The sequence below is a fragment of the Charadrius vociferus genome, unplaced genomic scaffold (assembly GCF_000708025.1).
Source record: "Charadrius vociferus isolate BGI_N301 unplaced genomic scaffold, ASM70802v2 scaffold213, whole genome shotgun sequence".
NCBI classification, from domain to species: domain Eukaryota; kingdom Metazoa; phylum Chordata; class Aves; order Charadriiformes; family Charadriidae; genus Charadrius; species Charadrius vociferus.
This window is the reverse complement of record NW_009647828.1, coordinates 7,934,035-7,958,821: the sequence shown is the minus strand read 5'-3', so window position 1 is coordinate 7,958,821 and position 24,787 is coordinate 7,934,035. Positions and strand designations below refer to the sequence as shown.

At 38.0% G+C, this 24,787-nt stretch overlaps 1 protein-coding gene across 1 annotated transcript in view; it reads left to right on the top strand.

The window, feature by feature from the left end:
- Positions 1-548: 548 nt before the first annotated feature.
- The window catches only part of ZFYVE28 (zinc finger, FYVE domain containing 28), a gene marked incomplete at its 5' end in the record, with an annotated part of 59,103 nt that continues 34,864 nt past the window's right edge, over positions 549-24,787 (top strand). The window contains 5 exons of the mRNA XM_009882572.1: positions 549-751; positions 2,453-2,542; positions 4,764-4,853; positions 9,007-9,108; positions 18,457-19,821. Of these exons, the coding sequence (XP_009880874.1) occupies positions 549-751; positions 2,453-2,542; positions 4,764-4,853; positions 9,007-9,108; positions 18,457-19,821 (1,850 nt within the window). The remainder of the gene's footprint in view (positions 752-2,452; positions 2,543-4,763; positions 4,854-9,006; positions 9,109-18,456; positions 19,822-24,787) is intronic.

Below are 24,787 nucleotides of genomic sequence, written 5' to 3'. Positions count from 1 at the left end.
CCCTGGTCCAGCGAGCTGGTGTGACCAGTTTTACTAAAAAAAAAAAAAAACAAAACCCAAAAAAACCACCTTAAAGTTGCAGAGTTTCTGTTCTTTAGGTACAGAATAGAATTGTTTTAAAAAATCAAGTGGTCCAGCCTGTATCAAAACAGTCCATTGATCGTACTTCAGCTAGTTTCACACCCCTTTTATGCAAGTAATCCTTGCATACATAGAGTATATATCCTACCAATACTTATTGCCGAACTAATAGAAGAGCTTTAAGTTCTTCTGTTAAGTCTTTGGTTCTTGCACTTGAACCTTCCCCGTTCTCATGTCTCCCTGACTGACTTTGGTTCTTGCACTTGAACCTTCCCCTGTTCTCGTGGCTCCCTAACCTTTTCTGTGAAGGCTTATGACTTGACATATCGGACTTAAATCTTTCACTTTGCAAGAAATTGAGGCTAAGTACTGCCCTTGTGATATTTAATACCTTGAACATCTTGTGCTTTATTTTAAACATAATAGTAACTTTGTAAAAATATTTTCTTTGTTAATGTATTTCATAGTGTTTGGCTGCTGGTTCAATTATTATGAATCGTGAAATTGAGAGTATGGCTATGAGGCCATTGGCCAAGGATCTGACCCGAAGCCTAGAGGAAGTTAGAAATATCATTCGTGACCAGGCCTTAAGGGATCTGAACCTCTACACAGAAAAAATGAAAGAGTCACTGAAACATTTTGATGTCCTTTTTGCAGAATTTGAATTAAGGTAAAAGATCCGAAGTAATTGTGTTGTGAGTATTGGCTTGCCTACTACAGCTGTTGTTTGGCTTGTTCTGTTTTGAAGTTGGCTGTTTTGTTCTGTTTTCATTTTCTGGAAAAAGTATGTAATTTTTTTATCATAGTATTTGAATTCTTCAGTAATTTGGTGTATTGTTAGATATTTTTTTTTTCCCTTCCAGTGTAGCAATAATGAAAAGAAAATTGAAGAGCTTTTTAGCAATCAACACTTGCTCTCTTCAACTAAACTATAATCTTCCAGTTGCATACTGGCATATGGCATTTGAGGGAAGTTTTTCAATACACAAAAGGAAGCCGTAAATCCTTCCTTTATGTTTTCTTTGTTGGAGGAAAGGTGACAAATAAGAGACATTAAAAAAAAAAATGATAAAAGTCTAGATATTATGATGTTTCGTTCTTGTGCTTAAAGATAAAAGATGCACCCAGTGAACTTAGGGAGGCAAATTGAGATCTCATGAAAAATGCTTTTACACAAGCCATAATTAACTGCAGGAGCTCACCGATTCAAAAAACCTGTGATTGAGAAATAGCTTGGAGGTTATAACAAAAATAAACATAAAGGCTTTTTGGGTGCGAAAAGTAACTGCTTATTGCATCAAAGGTCACGTTGACCAAGTCTTGCATTGTGCTTCAGAATTAAAGCCAGTTTCCTTCATGTCTATTAGATGTTTGTGGTGGTAGGCGTAGTTACAGACAGGATACTGGACAAGGATTATCTATGGATCTAATATAATAAAGCCATTTCTACCTTGAGCAGAGCAGCCTTCTTAGGATTGAGCAGTGTTATAAATTTTTCTTGGGAATAATCCGTAGACTGTCTTGTCTGCCGTTACTGTTGGCTCTTCCTTCATATTCTTTTGTATTATTTATTCAAGCAATTTTTTCTGTTTCAAAAAACTGTCATTATACTGTTACATTGAAAAACATTTTAATTGAAAATATTGGCTAAAAATGTGGTTTTAAGTGTGGCTTTGAGTACAGACAACGATGCCAATCAGTAATGGTACTGTGGACAGTGGCTGTGCCTGTGCAGTTTCTGCCCCATCCATACCAACTCTGTATATACAACATTTTTCTTTGCCGTTGTGTTGCAAACAACTTTTTTCTTTCCTGTGTTACTTGTAGTCTGCAAATCTAGATTAAGTAATATAGTGACATAAAACAACTTTTACCGGTGTTTCTTAACTTATGAATTAGTGCTTTTGAATGTAATTCCATATAGAAACAAGGCAAACTTTTAAGTCTCCTAAATTTTCTCTGCTGGGTAACTGAACTTCATTAATATAATTTCAGGTAAAACCTTTCTAGAGGAAATGTGCATTTTGGTAGGGATTTTTTTCTCAAGGAAATGCAGAGTAAACTATTCCATCTTCAAGATGCAGCAGTAAAGATCTTTCTACCTCCCTATGCTGCACAGTATGGAGTTCTGACTGCTAAATGTGTGTAATTATATTTCTGAGTTCCACTGCCTCAATCTGCAATAAGAAAATCAGCTGCATTTCTCATGGATTCTTACACTGTACAATTTTCATAGAGTTCTGTCAAAGTAAATACAAAATGGTATGGGAAAGGTTAGGTTTCTAAGATTTTGTCCTACATTTGTTTTTATTTATAATTTGATGTGTTAAAGCATGTAAAATAGTAATATGCTATTTTATAATCTTTGTAGTTATGTGTCGGCCATGGTACCTGTGAAGTCTCCAAAAGAATATTATGTACAGCAAGAGGTAATCGTACTTTTCTGTGAAACTGTGGAGAGGTAAGCGTTTTAGTTAAATACTAAGTTTTAATTTATGTTTACTTTCAGTTGGAGCTTTTGTAGAAACGCTTAACTGTAGTCTTTAAGAAGCGCCATAAAACACCAAGTATTTTGCTTTTTTTAGTAAGTATCGAAGTAAAAAGTTAAAAAGCATTTAGCATGCTTGCCAGGCACAAGCCTATGCTTTTTTCCTAGACAAAAAAACCCCCCGAAGTTAATAATCCAACAATAACAATATTGTTGGTATGCCTAGTTATAGATGTGTAAATGAAGACTCAGCATTTAAATAAGCTAAATCTGTTTAGGGCATCAAGACTTAATGGTATTTCATGCAAGAATACATGGTGAGGTGATTCAAATAATCTGTGAACCTCTAGTGATTACCATAAACAACTCGTAAAGGCTGTTTAAAATCTTAGAGGACCGGAGCTTGACTTTATATGTATGAAGAGATAGTGTTAAACCCCAAACAATCCACCAATTCATAAGTTCTCTTAGGAGTATAAGGGGATAAGAAAAAGGTGAATTTGTTTGGAATGTACTGTATTGAACAACTTTTCCCCTGTGAGAGTAACTAGCCTAGCAGGTAAGCAGTAGAGGGGAACAGCATGTGAAATACCCAGCTTTAGTGAGGTTTTGAGCAGTGCAACACTATTCTCAAAAGAAAACTAGTGAACCGTATTCCGGGTGAAATTATTAGAGACCAATTGACTGTAAAATGTACTTGGAATAAGTGTTGGTTTTACTGTCATATTCGGAGAACTTGTGAAGTAGGACCTTGGGTATGGTGTGGTATGAAGGGAAGGAGTCAGAGAGCATCTGTCACTTGTTTCAGTGGCCAGTCCACCCAAACCACAACAACCTTCATTAAGTAATGAAGGAGTACAGAGCATACTGTCACAATTTGTAGATGACACCAAGATCAGAGGTGTTTCAGGCATTTTAAAAGACAGGATTAGAACTCAAAATGGTCACAACGTGTAGGAGGAATTACTTTCCATCAGTTAGAGAGCTACTACATAGACACATATTTGTTCAGTAAGAGGAAAAGGATGGTCTCTCATTTGCAGCTTTGGATAATCTGGCAGTGGACTGTAGGAAGGAACAAGGAGTGAGAGTGGGCTGTGCACTGATGAGTCCATCTACTGTTAGTACAAAGCAGTGCTTACTTTGTGGTTGTTTTGCTGTCTACTGACAGCAGTATTGGCAAGACAAGTACTGACAAGGAATAAGAAAAAGTTATTTCCATTCTTTTTTGGACCAGTTAGATCTCAGCAGGACTAGTGTACAGTTTTGAGTCTTATCTTAAACTTATGCACTGATACAGACAAATCTGAGAAGAAATTTGAGGACATTATGAAACTTACGAAGATGAGTCCATCTACCTTTAGTACAAAGCAGTGCTTACTTTGTGGTTGTTTTGCTGTCTACTGACAGCAGTATTGGCAAGACAAGTACTGACAAGGAATAAGAAAAAGTTATTTCCATTCTTTTTTGGACCAGTTAGATCTCAGCAGGACTAGTGTACAGTTTTGAGTCTTATCTTAAACTTATGCACTGGTACGGACAAATCTGAGAAGAAATTTGAGGACATTATGAAACTTATGAAGATATTAAGAAATTGAAGAAACCTAGAAAACGTAGCCAAGTGACAAGCCTAAACAAATTAGGTTTTAGTCTAAAAGAGGCTTAAGATATATGAAATGGTATTAGAGGACAATGGAGTGTCCCCCAATTATTAAATCCTTAAACTTCAATAATTGCTGCATAGAACTACTGTTTTTTTGTTCAGTTTGTTAGTTTAGGGGCTGTTGCCTGAGATGATTATAGCAAGTTTTATTTGAAAATTAAACCAGGTACTTTCCCCTATTACTTAAAAAGTGTTTCTTTTAGTTGCAAAACACTAAGCACCAGTGCTTATCAGTAACAGGCTGAAGCTTGACATGAAAAAGTAAATAAAAAGGGAAAAGGCATAAAAATTACTTTGGTTTTGGGTGATTATAAAAGCTTTAAATGTTTAAAGATTTTTTTCTCATTAGTGTTTTTTAAAGCAGAGACTATACTGATCAGTCATATACATAGTGTTTTAGACTGTACAAAAATATTTCATGAGTTAAGTAATATCGATTTGGTTTGGCTTAATTTTGTCAATTTTTTTCCTATTGAACTGTTTTCTTCGGGAGTTTGATCTCTTACTAAATAATTGTCGTTTTCTGCTTAGAGCCTTAAGGCTTGGATACCTCACTCAAGATATGATAGATGACTATGAACCAGCTTTAATGTTTACAATTCCAAGATTAGCCATTGTATGGTAAGTAATTTTAACTACTCTCCAGCATGCCTCAATTAAAGATTTATTGAAGATTTCAGAAATTTTGTTCAGAATTTGTGCATATTTTCTTTCACCTGAGTTTGCCTGTACTTTCTTTAGAAAAAAATTAAGAGGATTATGTTTTGTCTTTTGTTTTAAATCATTACCAGTGTCATGTAGAATGTCAAGAGGAATAAAAGAAAAGGGAAGGTAGAACTCTAAATACAGAAGGCAGGAACCTGGAACAATTGATCAGTCATCCGCCAGAAAGAAGTTAAAAAATTAAGAATATCAGTCTATGGAAGATCACGTTGTCAGAAATATTTTTTGAAAGCACATATCTTGTGTCACTCAAAAATAGTATGACCTAAAGGTACAAGTCTCGAAAACCAAAAATCTTCAATAGGAATTGTGTATTTTTCTTAATGACTCTAGGTTCAAAAGGAATTGTCACAACAAACTGCATTGTAACTACTGAATTAAGCTTAAATCTTTTTCAAGGAAAGTATTAACATTTATAACTTATGTGTAGGTTTGTACCCTGTATTGACTACTCAAGACAACTAAATTAAAGCAGTGGTTTTGCTTCAAGCAGTTTTTGCAATACTGAACAAATCAGATGCATTTTTCCTAATGAGTCTTCATGATTTAATAAGACAGCACTTTCTCTGGAGTAAAGCCATCATATTTTTAATATTTTACCATTGTGAATGTTTTAAAGATAGCTAATGTAAGTAGTATAATTGAGGGAAATAAGAAACCTCAAATCATGAGTGTAATATGCTTCTCAGGAAATCCCTGTGGCCCATTGTTCCTGTTAAATAGAATATTGTCTGGAACTGTCATTCTAAAAATAATAACAGTAATAATCTGATTATCAAAAGACAACAGGAATGTGAGAACTCAATTTGAAACTGCTGGAGGACTCAATGAAGTCAAATACATCACAACTAACTGGAAAACCAAGGGCTGCCTGGAAAATACACCGCATCAATCTAAAATTACAAAGAAGGACAAGAGGCAGAAGAGAAAAAAGTTGAACTGCTCTTAAGTATCCAGTGATTTGAAAATAAATCACTGCCATGTGAAGTTCACAGAAAAACGACACCATCTAGATATGGTGTTGTCTGGAAGAAATGCAAGCCTTTTATTTGCACTGTGGAAGGAGAAGCCTTTAACTGCAAGGCAGATGCCAACACAAAGTTGTCATGCTGTTGTTCTTTGTCTTAATGAGAAGGATGGGTCTGAGGCTAAGAGAAGTGCTGGATGCCCTTGGTCGTCTAATAGCAAAGCTTTAAGGAGTATTTTTCAGACTAATTTTTGTCTAAGGTTTCTTTTCAGACATCAGTTTACTATACGTGTTATACAGTGTATGTCGCCTCGTATGTTAACAGGTGTCAGTGAACTTTCAACCTAGTAGGAAATGTTAAGACGCACTTTTCCAATTCTTAGTTCTTTCCATGTTACAACTATATTCAAGCTTTGATTCAGAACTCTTTCAAGTAGACTGTTTCATAATTGTTTTTTTTGTAGTGCTCTAGTCCACTACTGTGGTTTTTTTTTAATTTCTTCTGGGAGTTAAACTCTATGGAGAGCAAAACTATACCTGAAAGCCAAAGGAATTGTGATTTTTTGCACAGAAGTTTGGTGAGAGCAGCCTCAAGCTTCCACTCAGCAAAGAAGTAACATTTGTTTAGGCAGAACTTAAGACATGAGTCAGCAATAACTATGTTGCTTCATGGCAGCCTGCTTGTTGAAGCCCAGAAAGCTTAGGAAAAAAAAAATAACACTATGTATCCTTGGTAACGGGATAACTGGACTTAAAGCACCAAAAAAAAAAAGTGACTTGCAAAAGAAGCAACTTTTCTCTCTCTTCTCCCCTTTCCCTCCTCCTGCCTTCAAAACCCTAGTCCCCAAACCAATGTTGATCAAGTGTAGTAGTCGAATTTCTTGGACCCTCTGTTACCTTCACAGTTCTGAACTTTCTGATGGCCACCTGTGGTGGTTTACCCTCGGTGAATACCAGGTGCCCACCAAAGCCACTCTATCACTCTCCTCAACTGGACAGGGGAGAGAAAAAAAATGTAACAAAAACCTCACTGATTAAGACAAGGACAGGGAGAGATCATTCACCAATTAAGTCATGGGCAAAATAGACTTGACTTGGGGGAAAAAAAAATTAGTTTATTACCAATCAAATCAGAGTAGGATAATGAGGAATAAACCCAAATCTTAAAGTCTTTTTCCCACCACTCCCTTCTTCTTGGGCTTAACTTTACTCCCAAATTTTCTACCTCCTCCCCCCGAGCAGCGCAGGGGGATGGGGAATGGGGGTTACAGTTCATCACATGTTGTTTCTGCTGCGCCTTCCTCAGGGCAAGGACTCCTCACACTCTTCCCCTACTCCAGTGTGGGGTCCCTCCCATGGGACACAGAAGTTCTCCAGCATGAGTCCTTCCCATGGGCTGCATTTCTTCATGAACTGCTCCAATGTGTGTCCCCTCCACAGGTGCAGTCCTTCAGGAGCAGCCGCCTCCAGCATGGGTCCCCCACAGGGTCACAAGTCCTGCCAGCAACCTTGTTCCAGCATGGGCTCCTCTCTCCATGGGTTCACAGGTCCTGCCAGGAGCCTGCTCCAGTGTGGGTTCTCCGTGGGGTCACAGCCTCCTTCAGGCATCCACCTGTTCTGGGGTGGGGCCCTCCATGGGCTGCAGCTGGATATCTGCTCCACTGTTAACCTCCATGGGCTGCAGGGGAACAGCCTGCCTCACCATGGTCTTCACCACGGGCTGCAGGGGAATCTCTGCTCTGGCACCTGAAGCACCTCCTCCTCCTTCTACACTAACCTTGGTGTCTGCAGAGTTGTTGCTCTCACATATTCTCTTGTCTCTGGCTGCACTTGCGCAGTTTGGTGGTTTTTTTCCCCCTTCTTAAATACATTATCACAGAGGGGCTGCCACTGTCACTGATGTATTTCCCAGATGATAAACAGAGTGTAAGTGGTCCTTTGGTTTTTTTAATACTTTAGTGCAACTCATACAACTTGTGACACCAGTTTTGCTGCTGTCTCAGCCTTTGGTGGTCATGCAGGGCGCTTGCTAGTGAGCAGTGGGTGAGCAAAAGACATCAACAGTCTTGTTAGTCAGCCAAGGGTCCCCGTTACTCTGCGTGATTTGGATGCAGAGTAGCTAGAAAGCTCTCTGAAGCAACATGTAATTTGAGTGTAAGAAAAAGAACATACCTTTGAAATACCTTGTGTAACTGAGCATTGACTGTAAGGGCAGAAAGGGGAAAATGGCCTGGGAAAAATAAAACCTGTGTGATCTCAAGTATGAAAATGATCTATTTGCCTTTGAGAAACATGCATTGTTTTTGCAGTGGGCAGAGGATTAAACTGTTTTAAGCAGAGTGGTGCCTGCTGTGGGTGGAATCTACTGTCTCAGATACGGTGCACTAGAATGTAGCAGATACAGTGAAGAAAGTGAATTTTGTTTAATCCCTGATATGCAAACAGGTTTGGGCAGTAGCGATTTGGTCAGAAGGAACCATTGAGATATCTACAGTGACATGCATGGAGCCTTTCAGGACCATGAACTAACCTCTTTCCAGGGAAATTTCTACAAGTGCTGAGTTGATTTAGAAGTACGGTATTATCAAAATGTGTGTTATGATTTAACAAATGTGTGGGTTTTTTACCATGTGTTAATACCAGGTTGTATATATCTTAGAGGTAGAAAGATAGGCTCTCAGGAGTCAACTATCTTACCTAGAAATATAGACTTGAAAGAAAAAGCCATTTACAATCTCTCCCAAGCCAGTGGACTTTCCCCGGCTTACTTCATTATCAGGTTCTTGTGTTTTGTTTTGGTTTTTTTTTTCCTTTAATGGGTCAGCTGCAGCAGTGAAATAAATCTATGTTCTTCCCCTTATGCTTCCATTTCCTTTTCTCCCATGTTTGGGTGGGTGGGTGGTGGGGGTCTTCCTGTTGCTTTAAATAGCATTTTAACTGTGGGTGAGTAAGACAAAAGATAACAATATGTAACTTAAGTGTAATTATAATGTTTATGTGCAGTTGCTTTTCTGACTCATTATTCAGTAGTTGCTCTGTGTAATTTCATTTTTGTGTGTATTTGTGCCTGTGTTTGAATTACAGTGGCCTTGTTGTCTACTCCGAGGGACCGTTAAACTTGGACCATAAACCAGAAGATATGTCTGAACTCTTCAGACCTTTTCACACATTGCTAAGAAAAATAAGGCAAGTAATAAGATGGTTGTAAGTGTTCTCTTCTGAAGTCAAAATTGGAGGCCTAAAAAAGAACACATAAATGCTGAGAAAAGTGTTCGTTTGCTGTGTGTTGTGGTTTAACCCCAGCCAGCAATTATGACCATGCATTCATTCACTCACCCCACCCCTCACCCCTGCCAGTGGGATGGGGAGAAGAGGGAGAAAAAGAAAGAACTTGTGGGTTGAGATAAAGACAGTTTAATAGAATGGTAATAGAAGAGAAAATAATAATAATAACAATGGTAGAACAACATACAAAATGAAGTGATACAACACAAGTTGCTCTTACCACCTGATGATAGATTGCCAAGCCTGTCCTGAGCAGCAATTGTGGATCCCTGCCCCCCAGCCAACCCCCATTTATATACTGAGCATGACGTCTGTGGTGTGGAATACTCCTTTGACCAGCTTGTCCTGTCTATATTCCTTCTCAGCTTCTATTGGAAGCTGAAAAAGTCCTTGACTTAAAATAAGCATCACTTACTAACAACTAAAACAATATGCATTAAACTGTGATTCAACATTATTCTCATACTAAGTCCAAAACACAGCAGCTAGTAGGAAAAAAATTATCGCAGCTGAAACCAGGATACTATGTTAACCATAAGCTGTGTTTTCCTCTCAGCTGCCTGATAAACCCATGGAATAATTAAATGTAGTTTTTTATTTCATGGGAGTTTTCTGAACTTTTCATCTCTCCGTGATAGGTTTTTTTCTGAATATCATTTTATTACATTTCAGATTTTCCTTATGGTTGGATGATGCCTGAAATCATAGAATTGCTAAGGTTGGAAGGGACCTTTAAGATCATCAAGTCCAACCATCAACCTTCCCTGACAAAACCACCTCTAACCTATGTCCCTAAGTACCACATCTACCCTTTTTTTTTTAAACACCAGGAATGGCTAATCCACCACCTCCCTGGACAGCCTATTCCAATGTCTAATAACTCTTAGTGAAAAAATGTTTCCTAATATCCAATCTAAACCTTCCCTGACATAACTCGAATCCATTTCCTCTTGTCCTATTACTTTTCACCAGGGAGAAGAGGTCAGCCCCCACCTCTCTACAATCTCCTTTCAGGTAATGGTAGAGAGTGATAAGGTCTCCCCTCAGCCTCCTCTTCTCCAGGCTAAACAACCCCAGTTCCCTCCGTGGTTCCTCATAAGGCTTGTCCTCCAGACCCCTCACCAGATTTGTAGCCCTTCTCTGGACACGCTCCAACACCTCAATGTCCTTCTTGTAGTGAGGGGCCCAAAACTGAACACAGTACTCGAGGTGGGGCCTCACCAGTGCCGAGTACAGGGGGATGATCACTTCCCTTGTCCTGCTCACCACACTATTCCTGATACAGGCCAGGATGCTGTGGCCTTCTTGGCCACCTGGGCACACTGCTGGCTCATATTCAGCCGGCTGTCCACCGACACGCCCAGGTCCTTTTCTGCCGGGCAGCTTTCAAGCCACTCTTCTCCAAGCCTGTAGCGCTGCATGGGGTTGTTGTGGCCCAAACTAAAGTTGAGGTTATTTGGGGGAGATCCTGTTTCTAATTAGCATCAGTATTTCTGTTCAACTAGGCTTATTACATTTTCTCAGTATGTTATGATGCAGTGCTTGGATCATTCTTAACCTAATAGAAATGACTGTCAGTTTTTCATATTGTGGGTCTGTTTTTACAGGATGGATCATTTTATATTATACCTCTTCACAGTGCTTCAATGTTGGTAACTATTGTAGATGTGGGCTTTGGCTCAACTTATGTATAAAGGGCATTAAAATATTCTTTTTCTTAGTTGAGGTCTTTTGAAGACTGATTTGTTGCTTTGGAGAAATCAAGCTGCATATTTAAAGGATCTTTATGTCGATCTGTTTTTCTTTTTTATATTCACCCTTAAGGTATTTTATCTGGGTGTTAAAAAAACCCCACATGTTCTCTAAATCTGTAAGCCCTATTTTCTTAAAATTCACATTTATTTAACAACTGCAAATTTTGTGCCTAGAAATGTCTAGAAATAATTTGGCAGAAGTTTTTCTTTCATGTGTGTAATTTTCACCTGTTTATCACTGTCCTTGTATATCATGATGTCAGTTTGATGTAAGAATAGTTCTCACGTAGATAAGGTTTTCCAGATTAATCTCCCCTCACCCATTAGAGGGGAGGCATCTCCTGAGGGAAGGTGCAAACTCTGTGATGGGATAGTTCAGAGAATTCTATTTCTGAATTTAGCTTTTATGCATATTCAGACCACATCCTTTTGTGTCCCTTAAAGATTTCCTAGTATTTCGGTCTAGAAGCCATACAGTTTTATTTTTAGGTACATTAATGACATGAATATTGAAATCTCAGAATTCAAATTGACAAATCATCATGTTTGTGGTTTTTTTGGAGTGATTATGGTTTTGTAAAACAATGAGTAAAGAAGGAGGACGTGAAGTGAGGAGCAAAACTTAAGTTAGAGGGGAAAAATATTGTAACGGTAGTGAAGCTTAAATGGTCCATGAAGTTTACATTTAAAGACTTTATTCCTAATATACGGCTATCACAAAAATTTTCACCAGCATTCTACTGGCTGACTAGAGCCAGAAGAATATTTAAAAGCCAATAAACTTCTCATGATCTGTATTTTCTGCTTGCTCCTTACATTTTACAAATTGGAAAATGAAAATCAATGAAGTCAGTTTATTGCTTAGTCCATTTAATTTTCTGTTACTCTGAACTTAATGTTTGGGTTGAAAACGCAATATTAAAATGCTTGTTTGTTCAATAACTACAATTTTCAATGCAAACTTCAAAAAATGAAAGGACTTTCAGATGCATTTTTTGAAAAAGTTCTTATATACTTTAAAACTTCACATTTATTTATTCTTTCAAGTGAGCATTAAGATTTTAGTTGTCTAGCAGGCAGAGTTTGCCAAGTGTTCTTTGTGAGATAGCATCTATCAGAGCAAAAGTTTTAGCAAGTTAAGATGTAATGTGAAATTTTCTCTCTGGCAGTCTCTGAATATTTGAAAGAACTGAGCTCAAAAAGATCCTTTAGTAATATTCTTGAATGAAAAATACATTGAATGAAAATAACAATGAGATACAAAAAAGTGTGCCATTCATGTAGGATCACTAAATTACTTTTAAAAGTGCCTAAGCTGTCTAGTTTTTAAATTTTTTATCACAGATTTTTTTTTTAACTCATGAGGCTACAATTCCTACTCGGTGAGAATGTTCACCTATAAGGGAAGATGGAATGAGATATTTGATCTTGTCCCCAGCAAAAAGGGAGCGTTTTTTCCAGGAGTCTTTCTGCAGTCTCCATCACCAATAGTTACGGCATGAACATATAGATTCAAGTAGTCTTCTGTTAAAATAGTTGCATGTTGTATTGCAGTTGTGTGCCTGTTGTAAGAATATAGAACAACATCTTACTGCAGTAATATGATCACATCCCAGTAAATTTCTCCATAAAGTTCATTAACTTGTTAGCCAACTAAATATTTTAACTCATGGAATAACAACAAATATACAGCTGATTATTTTGTAGGATTACAGGTAATTTTTAAGATGTATTGTCCTAAGACATCCCTCCTGTTAAAGGCAGTGATAAGCGCTGTGTTTATGTGGATCCACATAATTAAACCAGAACTAGGAGAGAAAAATATCTATTGACTAGGAAATATTTTGGTGTCCTATTGGTGGCTGGTAACTTTGAAAACAGTAGAGATTGTGGAGACTTTCTGAGTAAAAGCAGTAAGGGTTCTTGTTTAGATTTTGGTAGGGTTGAGCAGCAAATGAGGACTTTGAATGTTTTAATACCTAAGCAAGGTGCTTGTGTTTTTTATTTTAGCTATAAAACATCAGCATTGGTATTTTATACATCTACTAATGCACAATTATATAGCAGTGGTATGTCTGTTCCTTTTCAAGTACCACATTTGAACCATTTCTGCAAACTACTGTAATCTGCCTAGTAAGTATACAAAGCATATCATCTGGTATATGCATAGATATTTAATTTAGATGCCTGTGACCCTGAACATTCTTGTGATAAAATATTACCTATACTATGTATACAGTTGAGGCTGCTATACAGAGACTTTCAGAGTTTAACAAACTTGGGATTTTGCAGTATTCCTTAATTCTGCCCATTTTTCAGAGCCCTCTGCTTGCCTGATGCTTGTTTCTGGACCATTACAATTGATGGCGGGGTCCCTATGGATTTGGGTGGTGCAGAATCACGCAGACTGTAGATCAAGTGGTGCAGAATCAGAGTATCGTACCATTTTAAGTTCATTGAAACGTTTTTGTGACTAGAAATCAAATGCAGTATACCTGTTGTTAGTGTTGTTGAAGGGGAGGGAGGCTTGTCAGACTCATAGGCTTTTAAAGTGTGCACAGTGACTGTGGGGAAACTGGCTAGTTTTTCCAAGATGGCTGTTTTTAAAACTTTGAGTTGATTTTAAACTTTTGCAATAAGGGAGTGCCAGTGATAGTTGTTATGTATCAGTGTTGGTTTCTCAGTGTTGATGAATCAGAGCAGATCTGCAGACTTTGGCGTGCTGAACTCAGCTCAGCACTGCAGAAGCAGGAGGATGCAAATCGCATTCCTGTACTGCATCATGTTCTTACGGTGGCAGCTCCATAAAGACAGCTGTTTATGCTCTGTTCAGAGCATGAACTAGAGCACAGACTGGCAATAATGATGATGCTGTTCTCTGGAAACAGTTTAAAATTTCCAGTCAGAATAGGAGCAAAGTTAATGAAGGAGACTTGAACAATGTGTGAGATCAGTGTACCTGGGGTTTTGTGGCCCTGTCCTCTATTCAGCCAAATTTGTCTTTAAATGGACATCTGGCCTCAGACCTTTGAAGAAGTAATTTCTGCACCCTGGATATTGGCAGTAGAGTAAAATGTTTCTCGGTTTTGCAATAGGCAGAGTAAATTTCTACTACTGCTTGTAACAAGCAGAGTACATCTGTAAAACCTTGACTTGTTTTTCTGCCAGTGGCTGTAGCCACTGGAAGATAAATGTTCCTCGTAATTTCAAGGCTAGATTGCCTTCCTGTGATGCTATACCAAAAAGAATAAAAGCAGGTTCAACCTCAACATACGCCTTTTTTTAAATTCAGTGTTTTCTAAAGCCTCTGAGAAGGAAGCTCACCACTGCTGTCAGGGTGCATTGCAGAAGGTCTCTTTACCTGTGGCTTCTGAATACTGAAAGCAGAGGGAGAAATTTTTTTCCATACACTCACAGCACTTGCTTGGATCCAGTGACGAGTTACAGATGCCTCAGCAGAAAGGAAATGAACTGTGGAAGTAGCTACAGCTTAATTAAACCTTATGGTTTAGTAATGATGCCTGACGTTTAGTTTTAAAATTTCAGTAGTAAGATTTAACGTTTCTTTCCGTATAGTGGTTGACGTTAATTTTAATCTTAATATCTGCATAGGCATTTTAAAACATGCTATGTTTCTAATATGGTAGTTGGTAGTGAATCCTGTTTAATCTAATATACACTGTATCAAAAAGATAACTGTTGATTTGTCACCTTGCAAGGAAACTTGTATTTAAAATAGCCCAGTGAGTCTAGGGTTTTTCGTAATGCAGAGAAGTGAAGATAATTGTCCAAATCTCTTTTAGAACAAGCTGTATTGTTAATAGCAAAATTTCTGGTGTTTGAATTGGGAAAATAAGCATATTTCCTTTGAATTTAAAGCAGGATTATTTCTCTACTGAAATAACAGGGCTGGTGGACTACCACGTATAATCTGACTGATTATGTAGAGCAACTCAGGCAAGGCAGCATGGATCTGACTCACTTTAGATGACATGAGGACCGTCAGCTGATTTCATTGTTTGGATTGGTTTTCTTTTTTTGAATCAAGCTTAATTTACTTATCCTCAATACTGAGCATGATTGTTCTTAAATTTTGAGGTGGTATTATTGGTAGAAACAGAGTTCATTACTCAAGTCAATGAAGACAGCATAAAGTAAACATGTGTTTCCAGCACTTTACAGTGAATATGTGAGACCTTTATCAGATAGTTCTGAGCAGTCAGGCTCTCAGTGTCTTCAGAAAGGAAGCAAAGCAGACATCCAGGAATCCCAGGTGCCATGCAGTGTTCTGGGGACTGAATAAAACCCCAGACTAGAAAGTAAGAAGATTCAATCTTAGATTTTTCCATGGGCCCATTTCATTCCCAGTTATGCTGATGAAATTGGATGCAAAGTAAATTCCTTTGAATGTTACTAGTATAGCCTATATTTGTAGGAGTTGCTAATTCTTATCTCATGTGTTTTGAGAAGAGGGTATGACTGCGATGTATGGAGAAGCATAGCCAATGCTTAAGCAGTTGACTGTTGATCAATTCCCAACATGCATGTATTAAACTATGCAAGAAAAGTTCCGTGAGGATTATTGAACACAAGGATGCCACCTTGGTTCAGAAATCCCTGAGCTACAGGCTGCTGGAAGCCAGTAGGATGCACTCAGACAAGTTCATGTGTGCTTACCCTGTTCTTATGCTCTTCCTTAGAAACTGTTACAAGAGACAGGCTTCTCTACTTGATGGACCCAGGCCTGACCCAGAAGTATCTTAGTTTTTAATATCTTTGTGTAGGTGAGGGACAATCTTAAACCCTTCACTGTTGTGTTTGTGTGCTTACTCTGTGTTTAGTATTATTAATCAAAAACCCAACTGTTTTTAAAATCCCACATAACTTTGTTTCTGCTTATAAAATCCTACATCACAGTGTTTCTGTAAAAACTAAGAAACTGAAAATTCGTAATACAAAGGCTCATGGCAAAAATCATGTTATTCTATATTTTTATTGATTATTTCGGTATAGTTCCTTCAAAAATAATAATAATGCAGCTGTATTTGTTGAACTTAAGACTGAACCATTCTCTATCAGTTTTTTCATGGTGATGTTAAAATGCTTAATCTCTTACAGCCACTGATTACTGTTTAAATAAAAGATATGAGTAGTAAGATGGTATTGTTGCATACTGTTTAGACAAAAGAAAGGAATGTAAAGGTATTTTAAAATGTTCTAGTGTACCAGATAGCAATACTGCTTTATAGCTTTATTAGTTAAGTGGCACTAACAAAGATTGCCCATTTTCCTTTCTTACTCATTTATGACAGAAAAAATTACAGGATGGTCAGGGTTGGAAGGGACCTCTGGAGATTATCTAGTCCAACCCCCCTGCCAGAGCAGGGTCACCTACAGCAGCTTGCACAGGGTGGTGTCCAGGTGGGTTTTGAATATCTCCAGAGTGGGAGACTCCACTACCTCTCTGGGCAGCCTGTGCCAGTGCCCTGCCACCCTCAAAGTAAAGAAGTTCCTCCTCATGTTTAGATGGAGTTTCCTATGCTCAAGTTTGTGCCTGTTACCTCTTGTCCTGTCACTGGGCACCACTTAAAAAAGACTGTTCCCATCTACCTGGCACCCTCCCTTTAAGTATTTATAAGTATTGATAAGATCCCCCCTCAGTCTTTTCTTCTCCAGACTAAAAAGACCCAAGTCTCTCAGACTTTCTTCATAAGAAAGATGCTCCAATCCCCTAATCATCTTTGTAGCTGGACCCTCTCCTGCAGTTCCCTGTCCTCCTTGAACTGGAGAGCCCAGAACTGGATGCAGTACCCCAGATTCGGCCTCACCTGGGCGGAGTAGAGGGGGAAGATGACCCCCCTCAACCTGCTGGCAACACTTTTCACCCCAGGATGCCATTGGCCTTCTTGGCCACCAGGGCACATTGCTGGCTCAGTTGTCAAACTTCAGATTCGAAGATGCATATAGAATGATTTAAAGAAATACTGACTTCTTTATTACAAGTGAAAAGGGAACGATACAGTCGTGCAATTGTGCTTACAAGGTGGTTCTTCCATAGGCTTAGAATTTTGTTCAGGGTCATATAACTCTTCTGTAAAAGCATGATTTTTTTTTTTCAATAAAGATGTTAATTGTATGGAATGTACTTAACCATAAAAGTATATATTCTGTACTTACTGTGACTTAAATGTGCTTATCTAAACTTATCTTTTTTAAAATTGTAGGGTAACATATGATATACAAGTGATGTATTTTTGGGGGCAATTTGATCTTCTAGTGATAGTACTTGGAAAAATATCTGGTCTTTGAGTTACCAAATTAAAATGCAAACCATTGACTGGAAATTGTATGTGAGATGTGTTTAAAAGTTTCTTTGGGGTTTTTTGGTTGTCTTGTTTAGACTGAAGTTACTCCTTTAAAGGTATTCTTTTAATATGTGCTGCTTAGTAGTAGTAGTATGCGGACAGCTTTGTATCACCTGTTAGCCAATGATTTCTAAACACAGGAGGAATAGTGGACTCCTAGCCTTTATTTAAGCAGAAGGTCTTGCTTTTCCCATCTATTCATTTATGCTAAAACATACTTGATGGTCTTTGGAAAAAGTTGACAGCAGTTCTTGACAGAGGGTATTTCTATATGTGGTTTCTAATTGAGAAGCATAGTGTAAATCAAATGCAGACCTAAAATTATGTGCTGCTGTGTCTATGGATTTGTTTTAAAGTTATAAAGCACTTAAACACAACAGCCTCAAATAAGACTTTGGTCTTTGGTGCTTTGCTGCAATACTGAGGACACTTGATAACATTGGGGATGCTGCACATCTCTAGAAAACATAGTTTAGTAAATACCTAAGTGTTTGCTTTTGGGACTGCCTGATTCTTAACATCATGCAGAAGCCGTAGCTCCCTAATGACTGAGTTACGTGTTTGAGGCAGGAGAGAGCCAGCTTCCAGTCCCAGTTTCAGTGAACAGGCTTCCAAGACATAGGTGTTGCATAAGTGATATTACTATTTTTAATGGATTCTCTTTATCTGACAATATAATAGTGTGAAACTTCTGCGGTTTTCTTTTGCAGAATAATTTTCAGAGTCTAGTATGAAGGATGGCAAATTGCTAATCAAAGTCAAGTTTGTGAATTAAAAAATTAAAATGACAAAATTTATCGAATTGCAGATAACACCTTCATTATATGTAGATGGGGAAGGGGAAAGATCCATTTTGGGGGGTGTTTTGATTTATTTTGGGGCTTGATTGCAAGGATGCAAATACCTTGGTGCCATGTATTTGCATGAGTAATCTCAAATTCAGGCGTCAGCAGTTACATGTATTCTGAATATGAATGCCAAACACACCTTAAGTTACAGAGCTGAAAGTAGTGTGTGCCCCCAAGTTCTGGATTTCTGTACTAACAGTAAAAGCTTTCTTTAAAATCTGTAACATCAGTGCCTCCTATGATTGTAAATACGAAGTGATGTGTGTATTTCTTCATTTTCAGGGACCTACTTCAGACATTGACCGAGGATGAACTGCACACACTGGAACGTAACCTCTGCATCTCTCAAGATGTGGATTTTCCTGTCAGAGCAGATGCTGAAGTACGCTCTGTCATTACGCCAGGCATAACTGCAACTTTGCCTGCTAAGGAGCTTTCAGCAAAAGCTGAAAACACAGAGGCTGAGCTGGCTTGTTCTATGCAGTATGACGAACAGGAACTGGAACAACTGAATAGGATGGTACACAGAGTTGGAGATGAAATGTCTTCTCTGCTTTCTCCTCCAAGCATCTGTCAGTCTCCAGCTCACAGACCTAGCCTAAGAAATAGTTCTAGCACAGAAGCGTCACCAACAAGACACCATCTTGACAATTTAACTGATGATGAGGACAGAGTGTTTTTTATGGATGACCTAGATGGAGCAGGAGAAGCTCTTGCTGGGTTGGATTCAGTAAGTGATACTTTTGCTTGGGTGAATAACCCTTGCCATGATTCAAAACAGAACCTGCAATACAGAGATGCTTTGCTGTATGAGAATGGCCATCAGACAGAGGAAACTTTGCTTTTAAAAGATGCTGAAAGTGACTTAAGCAATAATAACAATATTGAAGATGGCAACCAGACGTCTGGCATCTTGGTTCAGAATTCATGTAGCTGTCTAGAAGGTCCAGACTCGCAGGTATACCTCAATGGCTGGGATGCATATGCTGATGATGCAGAAACAGCGGAGGTGATAGCTCACAGGACAGGGGGAATGAAAATATCTGCTACTGTAATATTCAATCCTAAATCTCCCTCTAGCTCAGAATCCCCAGTAACAACTCCAGAAGCAGCTATTAGTTGTGTTCCTGGATCTGCTAATCCATTAGCAAATGAGGAGGAGGATGAATCCCATAAACTCAGTATAGCTGCCACAAACTGTCTAATTAATTCCTGTGTGTGTTGTGGCAGCTGTGAAGACAGCAGGGAGGACAGTGTTGAAGGTTTAAAGACTAAACATTCTGCAGGAGGTGTTGTAAATGCTTCATACACATTAGTAAAGTCTAAGGAAATGGACCATGTAGATAACTTGGACAATTCAGTCCCTGCACAGGAAACGTTAAAACCTGAAACTTCTGCTTTGTTAGCAGAAAGAGACTTTGGCAGAGAAGAGCAAAGACTGCCGATCTCCTCTAAGTGCCTGGCACATTCCTCAGGTTCACAGGTAGGAGCAGAAAATGAGTCACAAGGAGAAGCAGAAAGTATCTCAAATCAGCAGAAGAAGTGGGAGAAGAGAAAAGAACTATGTGAGAAAAAAATGGATAACAATGAAGATGCTAGTAGTGAAAGGACAGCAAAGGAAGATGTAAAGTCAAGATCTAGTTCAAGGTAAGAGCAACTTGATGTTTTGGTAGTAACTTGCATGTAAATTCCTAAATCCTTGAAAATAGTGTGTTGCAGGATTAAGGAATTTTTCAATACACATTTTTTAATGCAAGTAGCTTTTTATTGGACTTCAGCTTTTTTGGAAAACATTTGGAGAACACCTGAATTTTAATTGTACAACGTCTCTATATCATTGAAATCAAGTATAATAATCTTACCAGTTTAATATAACAGAGTGCATTGCTGCTCAACATTACCTGGGTCATTACCTCTGTTGTACTCTGATGTTTTGCAGGAAAAGCGTCTGGCAGATACTAAAATGTTAACTTCTGCATTAGTGCGCAGGACTAAATTGGCTTCTAAACACATCTTGCCTTAGCTTTGTTTGAGAGAATGGGGTTGATCTGATCATGTTGCCTGTGGGCATGAGTGTATTTGTGAATGTCTGTGTGCTGAAGGAGCCTAATAGAGTGCAGAAGCAGCTTTTAAACCTATTGGACCATTTCAGCCAAAGCTGATAGAAGAATAGAGGTCATGGGTTGAGGTTCTACATATTTAATGACAGTAAGGAACTAGATAATAAGGAGACGCCATAATAATAGTTGTGTTAAAGAAAATGCTATGCTTCAGCTCAACTTTGATTAGACGTTAGGGATCCTACACGCATCAGTAGGAAACCAGAGTTCATTTTGTTTTACTGTTTAGAGGATAACCTGCTTTATAGTGAGTAATGTCCTCAGTTTCCCTGAAGTATTAATATCATAAAGCAGAGGGAAGACATTAGATAGAAGTTATTGTTGTTTTCTGTATTTCTGTGACAGCTTTCTTCCTTTGTGCCTTACTGTGTCAGTTCTACAGAGTTCATGTGTGTATGATGCAGAATCTTTTTGTTATATGTGTACAGAGTTCAGGATAACGCAGTGGGGGGGTAGCTTGAACCGTGAAGCATTACCACAATATAAAGGCTACAGAAATATACATTTGTTTAGTAATATACCAATTGAATTATGAAATATTTTACTGGTAGTGGAAAAAGAATCAAGAGTTCTCTGCGCTGGAGTTAATTCCCCCTTACAGGTAAAACATAACTTAGTGTGCACAAAACTTGACTTTCGAGAAGGTAATTTTATCTCCTCATTATTCTGAGTATTTGCAATCTTAGGCTTGCAAGTATGATCATATTCAAGGCCTTACAACGGGGTTTGAAAGGACTTCATTTTAAGAAGTCATTCACAAATCCATTTGACGTTACATGCTTTTGCAACACTTCAAGTGGAATTTTGCCTAAAAGTAATTACTGTATGTTTAATTAGTATCCTGATAAATCATACGTCATTTACAACACTCAATTTGCCTACTAATTTTTGCCTTGGGTATGATATTAAATGAAATCGGTGAGAACAAGTCCACAAAATACAACAAAATATATATAAGCTGCTTTTTCAGCCTCACATGGTTTGTGGATGTAACAACTTCTTTTCCGCCTACTTATCCAGCCTCTGTTAATAATATGTAAAAGCTTTGTATAAGAATTGTCCTTTTACAGCGAGTTCTGTAGGTCTGTGTTCCTCTGTGTCCTTTTGTTTGCTCTGCACCTGGCTCTTAACAGCTTCATTGAACGGCTCCTAGTTCTTGCCTGGCCTCTCTGCGCCAGCTGTGATTTCGTAGACCTCAGTCAGCCTATGTGGTTACTTTTTCAGGTTGGAAGAGTCACAGCCTACTTGATCAGAAGTTGTCCATAATTTTGATCATTCCTGTTGTCTTTCTCTAACCCTTTTTCAGTTATACTATTTCCTCTTAGCAATAAGTGAATCAGAACTACCTTACTCCAGATATGAGCAAACCATGGATTTGTACAGTAGCATAACTATTTTCTGTTATTTTTCCAATGGCTCCGATTATTTGACTTGGGATTTTTTGCCAAGTGGTGAGCTGATGTTTTTTGAAGTTGTCTGCCAAAGCCCCAAGATCCTGCTTGTGACCTCAGAGGCTGTCATTCTATATCTGATGCTAAAATTGTTCTCTGTGTGTTCACCAGTTGAATCTCATCTTGCCATTTTATTACCTGTTATTCAGACTTTAAGATCCTGTGCAGTTCTTCAGTCTGCTCTTGGTTATTACTGCCCTGAATAATTTTGCACCAATAGCAACCTTTCAGACATCATTGCAATATGCATTTTTGCAGGTCGTATGTGAAAACAAAACCCCTAGGGTCCTACAGAACTTCAGCTGTGACATGCCACTCTTCTGAGAAGTGGTCGTTTAACAGCTCCTCCCTATTTGTGGTTAAGAATTATTTATCCATTTTGGGCACCCTTCTCTTAGGCTATAGCTCCTAAAAGCCTTTAGTGCGGTATTTGGAACATATTTGGAAATCCAGAGGCTGCCAGCCAAACTGCTGTTCTTCACAAGCTGCTTGACCTGTTCACAGAGCTTCCAAGAGGTTCCCTCTGCAGAAACCACATTACTTCTTCCCAGGCAGACCTTCACGTTCTTGTCTACCTGTTTTAGCTTCTGATATATTCTTTTAAGTTGCTTGGTATGAACATCAGGCTCACAGAACTAGAGTTGTTTGAATCCCCTTGGAGTCCTTTTTATTTTTAGAGATTGCCACCTTTAAACTCCAGGCATCAAGGAAGTTTTAAATGAGAGGTTAATAATTCATCTGATTGATTCTTGAGTTCTCCTAAAATTTTTGGGTGAATATTTCTGAATATTTTGTTAACAAGTTAGTGGGTTTTGTCTGTTTTCACCATAGTGTCTTCCACAGTTACTTTGTTGATTACATCTAATTCTCTGTATTCATTATTGAGACTGTAGTACATCTGTTATTAATTGGCAAATACTCTATCTTTGCAGAAGTGGAGAAACAGGGATGGAGGTATTCTGTTATTAGATTGTTGCTCCTTTATTTGGAAATGTTCTGATGTTAACTTCTTCAGTATATTCTGTGAGAGATGGAGATGCTGGGGATCTACTGAGGACTAGATTAAAAAAATATATGTCTGTAGATCTTTATCTCATACATATGTATCTATATATAGATTTCGGTTTTGCCTCTGAATCACTAGTCATGTTATTGGTAAAAGAGGGAATTCAGTTACAAAACAGAACTTTGTGGACCTTCTCTTACTCATGCTGCCTGGGTGGTGACTAATCACTGCTTTTCAATGGTATTTTTAAATTGGAAGATCGCATTAGGCTTCTGTGACTGCTTCCTATTACATGCTTGCGAATGCCAACTTAACCATAGGGGAAATGTTGGAGGCAGTAGATTATTTTCAGAATGATGGACCCATTAGCTAGAACAATAAGCAATCTAATACATGTGGAATAGCTGCAGGATATGCTCATTCATCAAATTGATAAATGTATTTACTTTCCAGTTACTGTAAGTCACCAACTAGGAGAAGAATTTTTTTTCCCTTGTCTGAATCAAGCAGCTGTCAAATGTGTATGTTATGACACAAACTATTTCTTTTAGTAAATCAGTTCTTATGCTGTACAATATGACATTATTTATAGGTATGACTTCAATGATCTGGTCAGGTTAACTGTAATTAATCCTTTAAGTCTGAAATACCTGGTATTTCAGGCTCCTCTATCTAGCCTCAATATTCAGTGGAGTTTAAAATACAGATTAAATACTCTTTTACTTCAGATGCATTTATTGCTTTGGTTTATAAGTCATAGCTGATATTATGTCCTTCTCCATTATTTGCTTGTAAGTATCTCAAAGACATAAACCACGAAGGGCACTGATAGTCTTGGGCAGCAGTGTTAATGAGATGCAAATACAAGAAAAGTGCTAACAAAAATGTAGTCAGCATCTGATCTGCTGAAGGGACAATGTGATAAGTAAAGGCTGTCATGTAGGAAAACAAACTGTTAAAGGGGGGAAATAATGTGAGAATAGTACAGAAGATGATAAAACCATGACAGAGCAGCATTTGGTATTTTGGGGTAAAAAAGGACATAATAGCAAAACAAAGCTAATCTAAGATCTGTATCTAGCATGCCTTCTTTTTCAACTGGAAGCAAGCTATGCGGCTTTTTAAAATGCTCATTCTATCATATTCTGCCTGCTTTTTCCAAGAAGAAAAAATTACAGAGAGTGAAGATCATGTTTATTCTCGTGTTTTGGAAATACATGGCTCTCTGTTCTTTCCAGTGTTGAAGAGTCCTTGTAAAACTGCTAATTCTTCTTTATGTTTTATGAAGTTTGGCAGCTTGGTTCATATTGTCATGCAGTGCTAGTGTTTTCATGTTTTAGTCTTAAATACCCAGTTCTGTTGGGTGTTTATCTACATACTGACATTTCAACTGTTCTGATATAAAAATTATTCTTAAGCCTATTTTCTCTCCTTTCCCCTGCGGGTCTATTGTGTCTAGCTTAAATTACACTTTTTTTCCCCGTTTTCCTTGGCCTTAATTTGTTTGGTGAGTGTACTCTTGATGAAGCCTCTTACAGTGCACCTGAGAATTGGCAAAAGAAGCTGAAATTGGTAGTGAGGAAAACTTACCTTCACACTCTCTGCAAGCTCTAGCTGTGTGCATTGGCCGTTAGATGCTGGCGCTGTTTCCATTTATTTGTGGGGGCTTAAAAAATAGCGTATTTTGCCATATGCTTTTGCAGTGTAAGGAGGAGGAATGAGGCATCCTTGGAAAAACATGTTTTGCTGTTTGCTGATCTGTATTGCAATTCTAGAATAAGATGAATAATTTATTCTTCTCCAGCTTAGTATTCAAGTTGTCCCATTTCTTAGTGTTGCAATTCTGTAGTGAAAAAATGTACGTATTGTAATATATTTATGTATTACAGTAGTCTGTATTGTAATATAGTAAAAATTTTATTTCCTCAGCATATTAGAATGACTTTGTAAAAAGGTGAACACCTGTTTTATAAAGTTGGTTTCTAATTCTTATTTTTCTGCCTGTGTTTTATTTTATTCACTACTTAGCAACATGT